This window comes from Primulina huaijiensis, chromosome 1, assembly GCF_012295235.1.
Source record: "Primulina huaijiensis isolate GDHJ02 chromosome 1, ASM1229523v2, whole genome shotgun sequence".
NCBI classification, from domain to species: domain Eukaryota; kingdom Viridiplantae; phylum Streptophyta; class Magnoliopsida; order Lamiales; family Gesneriaceae; genus Primulina; species Primulina huaijiensis.
Window position 1 is genome coordinate 22,166,991 of NC_133306.1, and position 8,627 is coordinate 22,175,617.

Genomic DNA, 8,627 nt, shown 5'->3' on the forward strand with positions numbered 1-8,627 from the left:
TAATTAAATGATCAAATATCGCCAAATTCTTGAGCCATACACAGTAATAGCACTAATCTTTTTTTTAATGACATGATTTTACAGCAATGCACAAATAAAATAAAAGTAATAATAAACAATATTAAACTTAATAATCGATGGAAAGTGCAATAATTACGGCTTTCCCAACTCCCAAAGTGGATGGTTTCATTTCGATATATAATTAAAAGGTAAACAATTTATGATCAAGGTCATGTCATCAAGGTACATTGAAGTTAATATTTGCTTATTTAATAATTTGATCTTTTTATTTAACTAATTGTCACAATTTTAAAATATATCAAATATCTTTAAAATCATATAAACCTTATAATGATAGATCCTTAAGATAGCCCTATGACATACCCATTAAGTCCTAACTCATAGCTCCAACTCTTAGCTATAAGTTAGGAAGAGCCTGTATTCGTAGGACTCATAACTCTTAGCTCATTAGCTCATAAAGAAGATCCTGTACTCGTAAGACTCGCCAGGAGATTCTCTTCGCAAGGTGGTAAAAATGGCATGATGAGAACAAATGGTAGGAATGACCAGGAATTAACACCTTAGAACAATTGTTACATACTGATACCCAGGAGGTGAACTAGAGCGAGAGGCAGCCCTCGCCCCTAAGGAAACCATAAATTTTATACACAATAAAGGGATCAATTTGCTTATTTTTAGATATTGAACAGAGTCGCTTCTTCCATTCTATCCTATTCACAAGTACTGATCATTCATACTGGAAAGCGTTTGAAAAGAAATTATTCTTGTACATGTCTTAAATCTGTGGTATCTCGGTTGGTTTTTTTTTTTTTTTGGTATAATATGGATTCGAGGATATAGTTGGATTATTTTTATTTGATTTATAACCAAATCGATATGTTTCATGTTAAATGTTTCCTACAAGAATTTAAAAAACAAGAAACAAAATAAAATAATTTGTCAATTTGTAATATTTTTGAAAATGAAAATTGTTGTAAATTCAAGATATATTTAATTTGAAAGTGATTACGTACCGAATTAGGGATTTAGGGTCCTCATCATCGTCCCCTACGAAAAGTCCACGGCTAGTGATGTATATGTATAAGTTGGAAGAGCGAGTGTCCAACATTAGTCAAGTGTAGCTTTCAAGTACATGACTAAGCTAAAATACATGCCACTTATCCAATCAATTGTCATTTTTATTTGCGTTATCAGTTAACTTTAATTATATTTACAATAAAAAATAATATTTTTCAAAGATAGTTAAATAAAATATTTGTCTCATAAAATTGACTCGTGAGATCGTTTCACGTGAGTTTTGTGTCGGTACATTATAGGCAATTAATTAGGATGGTTTTGAATTTCTTTTTTTATTTTCATTTTCATATAATCATTCACAAGTGAGAACTTTATTGGATCAACTCATGAATTAATTAAATATTTTATGAGATATTTGGTAATTTAATGAGATATGTGTGTAAGCACTTTATACAATTTTATAAAAAGAATATTTGAAAAATATTCTCTAATCAATTTTCCATTATAATATTTAATATTTCCCGATCATTTGATTTTATTTCTCTCTCTCAATTGATTTTCCAAAAATAATTATGTATTTTATAAACAAGTCGTTATTCTAAACTCTTTTTATCGTCTTTATTAATATGGGTTTTATTTCAAACAATATCATATAAATATTCTTAAAATACTTTGAATATGAATTAATTTAAATTTTCATTATTTCATTAAAAAAAATAATCAAATAGATGGAAGTAGGCAAGAAAAACTAAACCATTATTGGTTTGCTAATAATTTTGAAAATAAATGGGCTAAAGTCTTCAAATGGATAGCCCAAATGATTGCTTGTTTGTTGATCAACTACTGGTTCTTCTGTTTTACTTTGAAATTGAATGGATTTTTTGGATTGGTGAATTCTTATGCGAGCTGTGATCCATATTCTTTGCTCGTTGGGCTGTATTTTTCTGCTTCTTTTTGGTGTGTCGTGGCTGGTTTTTTAATTTTGCCATTTTGTGAGAAATACTATATTACTATATGCGAAGGAAGATTGATGCTATGGGCCAGAGGAAGAGTCATTGAGTTCGTGTGTTTTGGTTGGGGAACAGGGGAAGCCTGTATCTTTTGGTTAATTATGCTCCCGCCTATGTTGGACCTGTTGAAACAAATGGCTAATGGGTTACTCCGGCTTATTTGAATTTACTAATCCAACATTTTATTGGCGGACCAGAGCATTTATCCCACGAGGGTGGGAGGAGGCCAGAGGTCTCTTTGTTACATTCTGAGGGAGATGTGAAGTTTTGGAAAAATTTAGATGAGGTTTTTTCAAAAATTACTTGACGGAGTCACGGGGTGGCTGCCCCAGGTCTTCCCCCGATTCACTTGGTTTCTGTTTGTGTGTTATGCAATTAAACGAAGTGCATATCGAATGTGGAACCACTCAGTAACTCTTGATTTTTGAACGTTGGTATTGTTGATGTTCTTTTCAGGATACAAGGAAGTTAAGGAGTAGGAAAAGAGTCGGCTGGTTGGCAACGTTTTCACCAGCGTGGCAACAAATTATGATCTCATGAATGAAGTGATGAGTGGTGGAATGTATAGATTATGGAAAGAAAAGTTTGTTTTCTCTTTTGATTGTAGGATGTGCTACAACATTCGCTCTTTCTTTAAATACTTTATGGTATTTATTCTAACTATATCGGGTTTTTATTGTTCAAATGTGATCGCAGATTGGTTTCCAAATTGAATCCATTTCCTGAAATACCTTTCTGGATATTCCTCAATGTCCTGGCTATTCACGGGAAACACCTTGATGTAGCAGGGGGAACTGGTGAGCTTTAAATATGGTTATAGTGTTTGATGAGTGCTGTTAGGTAGATTTTTAAGTGCATGAAGTAGATGAACATGGGATTCCAGTACTGAAGAACAATGGAGGGTGGAACATCAGTGGTCTCAATTGACTACATGCTTTGCTTGATAATCTTGTATTATGGTGCGAGTATTATTTGTTTGTTACATCTATGCAAGTAAGATTCACCCGCTAATTTTTAGGTTTTGCCTGTATCAAGTTTTTTCTTTTTCTTTTTAGTTTTTATTGTTAACTGAACCTGATAAAAAGGAGATGGTATTTTGTCGCAATATCATGTGACTTTAAAAGATTTGTGGGCTTTCCTGAAGGTTAAGCTCGTTGAATAATCATTTGGAGACAAGATATTGTAGTCAATTGAGAACTACTATATGTGAAGGAAGATTGATGCTATGGGCCGGGGGAAGGGTGATTGAGTTCGTGTGTTGTGGTTGGGGAACGGGGGAAAGCCTGTATCTTTTGGTTAATGATGCTTTTGAAATTCCAGTGGAATTGAAGGATAAGGATCGGCACTCCCAAGGACTTGGATTTTAATGTTGCATACTAACATGTTTGTACAATACAATATTTACATACCAAATAAGTATACGACTTTCTTTGATTATATATCAAAATTAAGATTTACCCATGTTGGCCAAGTTTTTCCAACTGTGTTTTTTCTGAAGGAGCATTGCCCCATATGCAATCAGGTTTTGGAGAGGATAAGTCTCTTATTTGGGTCGAAGGAGATGCAGAAGCATTACAATTTGAAGACAACTCAATGGATGGTTATACGATTGCAATTGGCATTAGGAATGTTACACACATAAAGAAAGCTCTTGCAGAAGCTTTCAGGTTATCTTTCTCTTCGTCGTCTTGTGCTCTAGTATTACTTCATATTTTTAAAAAAAATCCTAGAGCTTCCGAGTAAATTGGGCGCCGTCGAATAATTTGTATGCATATTCTGATAATGTACAACAATCTCTTGCCTTTACAGCAACAAGTATCTACCTTTGAGGTTGGTTGAATGGGTATATCTGTATTTATCATTTTGAGCAACATTGAAAATTTTATCAAATTTTTTGTTGACTAAAAATTATACCCAATCAGGTCTAGTTATTCTTGTTCATAAGATAGGTGTTGGCCAGTAGCGAGTCAAGAATCTTATTTGGATTTTGGTGGGGGGGACCAAAAATCTTGAAGTTCCACGAAAGTGTATTGTATATGAAAACCTTTCTGGTATATAAGCAATTATTTTTTGGTGGGAGATTGGGGTCAACCTCTTCTGTTGGTTGTGCTCTCGTCTGCTTCCTGGAAAATACTCAATATCTAGAAAATGATGGCTTTCCATTTTCTTTATCATAGAATGTTTTACAAGAACAAATCATTCATTCATTTTGTACATGGCTTTTCTGGATGATTTGCTATCTTTTTCTCCATTTGCAGTGAAAATTGAAACCATTCTGGTTTTTTACGCATTGGTGTGTTTTTCAGGGTCTTGAAACGGGGAGGAAAATTTCTTTGCCTTGAACTGAACCATGTAGATCTTCCAATTTTCAAAAGAGTTGTAAGTATTTCGATCATGGAGCTTACAGAAGGATTCGCTTTTCTCTCACCATTTATAAAATGTATCTTGTTTCGGTTTCAAGGGGCATTAACTTTTTCCAGGTCACTCCTAGTATTTTCTTTCGTTTTGACATATAAAAAGTAAAGTAGAGATGGATTCCTTTGCATAATTAAGGGAAAATTGTAATGTTATTCACGTGAGTTGGCATGTTTTGGTCCTTTAACTTGTAAACGTTTGGTTTCATCGAATAACTTGGATTTTTTTTGTCCGAAACAAGTAAATCCGTCAAATATTGTTTATTTAACATTGACGCTCTCTTAAATGGCTCGTGCGACGAGAATAAAACGTATATTAAGTTTCATCCAATAACTTTAAATTTGTACACAACAGTGAAGTACTTACCTTGATTTGTTCTCAAGCCACATCTTTCTTTCTTTCATTGTCTTAGTGCATATGTTGCAAACGTCAATGGCGTGAGCTATCTTTTGTCCTTTCTTTAGGTATGATTCCGACTCGTTCTCAGTTAATCCAGTGATAGGAGAGCTAGTTGCAGGTGATCGTGAATCTCATCAGTACTTGGTCGAGAGTATTCGTCGTTTCCCCACTCAGGTACAGTGCGTGAATTTGCTACGAATTTTGTTTTATGTGCAATTCGATTTTAGATAAAATTCGAATCAAGTTATATTATATCGCCTTACAAAATTTCAAATCAAACTATGAAATTTTTATAAACAAACCAGACCATTAATTTCAGTTTGACTATGTTTGTTCCGATTCGGATTACTAATTCTATGTTTTATGTTTTACGATGAACTTGTGTGGGATGTTATAATTTGAAAAAAGTGGCATTCGACACTTGAGAAAAGTTGAGTGAATATTTTATTTGATCGTTGACTGGAATGATTATAATATATAGGTTATAAAATTTATTGTTTACAAAAAAACCTTAAATTTAGGGTTGTAAATATGCTTATTTAACTAAAATTTACAATAAATAAATTCTTACTTTCAACATTGTGCTTTTGATCGTTCAACGATAAAGTACGTAAGAATATTGGAAAGTATTATTAACAATTAGAATGGTTTTTGTGAGACAATCTCATATATTTATTTTTTGATATAGGTCAACCCGATTCATGTTTTAAATGAAAATTAATATTTTTAATATAAAATGTAATACTATTTAATCGAATAAGATTAAATATTCACAAAATAGATCTCACGATAGTTTCTGTTTAATAATTAATTATGAAGTTGTCTATAAATTTATGTACCACCAAGACGTACCAGTCGCGTACTGCTCTATTGTTATCTATAAAGTCAAATCTTGAATTTAATATTTTAGAATTCCATGTACCAGTTGCGTGCTCCTTTGAATTACACAAATTTATAACAAATTTTAATTACTTTAGAAATACATAAATTTAATTTTATATTACTACTTTTATTGTTTTTTCATATGTTATTATGAAAATTAAATATCATTATATTATTTAAATTATCTTATCGTTAGTTATTAAAAGCATCTCTTCAAATTCCATTTTTTAAATATTCAAAGTCAGCAATTAAAATTAGCAATAAGCAATCTATTGTTCAGTACTACTATAAACATATGATATTCTTTTAACCATTTTTTTTTGCTATTTTGATAACCCTGTTATTGAATTTTGTTTTTGGTTGTGTATCTTCAATTTTTTCGTAATTTAAAACTTTTTCGATTTAAAATGTTAACTTGTTACTACACACGTTAGCACCACATCAACGATTTATTTATATCACATCAACGTCATATCAGAATAAATATTAAAATAAATAATGTAAGGTATATGCAAATTCATATTTTTTATCGTTATTATATTTAATTGAATATAATAGAATAGTTATGTTTCATATTAAACTTATTTTTCTCGCATTATTGTAATTGAGTGCATTTAGACTTGTGATTGGTATATATTTAAAATTTCACCAACTTAAATTTGAAAATAATACTCATCTCCAAATATAATTAATTAAGATAATATTCGAGCTTATTATGCCATAAGAAATGTGGAGTCTCCCATTTTGAAAATTGTGTAAATTTATCAAAATCACGAAGAATATGTTTCTAAATCTAATAAAATTATATTTTGTTTACTAATTGTTTTAGGTTAAATACAAAAATGACTAAAACAAAATTATAATAATTTAAAATATTAATTACTCTAATTATTTCGTTTTCATTAAAATTGCCACCACATCATATTATACGATACGGTTTAAAAAAAATTAATTCGGTCGATTTGGACATTTTTGATAAACATTGATCAGCCCTAAACAAATATATATTGGTTGAGATAATAATAGTATATATACATATTTACATATAATATTAAACTTTTATAAATTCAAAAGTAATAAATACTATGGTAGACATAGTGTCATATAATTTTGGGAAAAAATTGATTTGGTTAGAGCTCGTGAATAAATATAGTATCTAGGAAAAATTAATTTGCTTGAAAATGAAATAATTTATATAGAACTATTTAAATAATCGATTAAAAAATACAAATTGAAATTTTCATATAAATTGATTTCATAAATGATACGCTCAATAATTATCAATTCATTTAAATCATATTTAATAACTTCAAAAGTAATTCATATTTTATTTTTCTTATAGTCTATATATATGACTTCTCCAAACCATAAATAGCAAGTGTTTTAAAATCGGATCGAACCTTCTTATTTTAATTTTTTTTTCTAATATTCAGTCTATAGCACTGGTCAAGAATCGGTCAAATCAGTCGTGAACCGATAACTAATTAAAACCAGTCCAATCGGTTCACTATTTTTTAATTTTTTAAAAATTTAATTATTTTCTTATATTTATTTTTGTTTAAAAAAATTTCTTATATTTTAAATTATATATTTTATTATATGGATATCGAAATTTTTTAAGATTATTATTTTTGTAGTATTAAAAATTATTTTGATTTATTTTTTATTTAAGAAATATAGATATAGTTATATTTGAATTTTCTTCCAAAAATTCATGTCAAAAATACAAATTACATGATTAAAAATACAAATTCATCGTTAACATGACAAAAATAAAAAAAAAATTTACATGATTAAAAATAAAAAAATTACACTAACAAAAAATACAATCATCCTTCTTCAACCAAATATTATTATTTTTAAAGCTAAGTTGACCTTGTCCGCAAGTTGTGAGAATGGCTGACTTAACGCGTGCATGTTTCACGGCAAATAAATAATCGCCAACTCAGATTGTACAAATATTAAATAACTTATGATATGAACGTCAGAAAAAAGGTTCAAACATGCATAACATAATTTGTAAAAAATAATTAAACTTTAAATAGAAAATAACTACAAAATATGATAGACATGTTTTTTTTTTAACAGAATCATGAATATTCAACTGAGTCTATGTTGCTATTACTTCCCGCTACATGCAATAGAAATAAGCACTTGTTTAACATATAAATAATTTGCACCCGATTCGGATGATGCCAACTCTTTTCGAACGAGCTTGGTTCTTTGGGTATATTGGCTTTGGAAATTCGATCTGTGTTAGATCTTGTTAATTTCATTCTATTAAGCATATGCGATGAAAAGCTAATGGCATGACACCTTTGTTAGGTTGCAATGTTATTTTTTTATGATACAAACTAATTGAATCACAAATTCTAGGGAAAATATATTTTTTTAAAACTGTTTTATTCTATTTCGGGTTTTGATCAACTATATAATTATTCAAAATTGATTTTGATAAACCAACTTTTAATTTCCAGCTATTCTGGTCATATTGCTGGAGTGACATTAGAATTGTCAACAATTTTCGATACATTTTTCTGTATCACATTAACAATTCTGATGTCAAATTAACATTCTTGCGAATTATGATTAGACGCAAAAGAAAATCAAAGTTATTGCACTAAACTAAATTTAAGTACTCAATATGCTAAAACCAAAACGAGCAAGTCAGAACGAGACAAGTCAATATACCAGATAAATTATTTTCCCACAATCCAAACTGTTTCAAACAACAAATGCATCAAAACCAAAACTACTAGAAATTAATCAAACCATGTGAAAATAGTTTAATTTTAATATTTACATTTTTTTATTAATTCCAAACCGTCTAGTCCAAAATTAAAATCATGCCAGGCCTACTCCCTCATTTAATTGCTCTATATA

At 29.6% G+C, this 8,627-nt stretch overlaps 1 protein-coding gene and 1 long non-coding RNA gene across 4 annotated transcripts; one reads left to right on the forward strand and one right to left on the reverse strand.

The window, feature by feature from the left end:
• Positions 1–1,860: 1,860 nt before the first annotated feature.
• On the reverse strand, positions 1,861–3,227 carry LOC140984910 (uncharacterized). Its single transcript, XR_012176669.1, has 2 exons — positions 2,824–3,227; positions 1,861–2,783 (listed from the first exon to the last, which is right to left on the reverse strand). It is a non-coding gene; the product is annotated as an uncharacterized lncRNA (long non-coding RNA).
• LOC140984893 (2-methoxy-6-polyprenyl-1,4-benzoquinol methylase, mitochondrial-like) lies at positions 2,496–5,262 on the forward strand. 3 transcript variants are annotated; one of them, XM_073452586.1, is made up of 5 exons: positions 2,496–2,631; positions 2,745–2,845; positions 3,571–3,715; positions 4,355–4,427; positions 4,928–5,262. In XM_073452586.1, exons 1-5 carry the CDS (start codon positions 2,585–2,587, stop codon positions 4,931–4,933), a joined length of 372 nt encoding a protein of 123 aa, XP_073308687.1. In that variant the 5' UTR covers positions 2,496–2,584; the 3' UTR covers positions 4,934–5,262. The 3 variants fall into 3 exon arrangements, 2 of the variants coding, with proteins under 2 accessions (XP_073308687.1, XP_073308679.1); XM_073452578.1 differs by lacking the exon at positions 4,928–5,262 and having other exon boundaries at positions 2,505–2,631; positions 4,355–4,686; XR_012176668.1 differs by lacking the exons at positions 3,571–3,715; positions 4,928–5,262 and having other exon boundaries at positions 4,355–4,686.
• Positions 5,263–8,627: the final 3,365 nt, after the last annotated feature.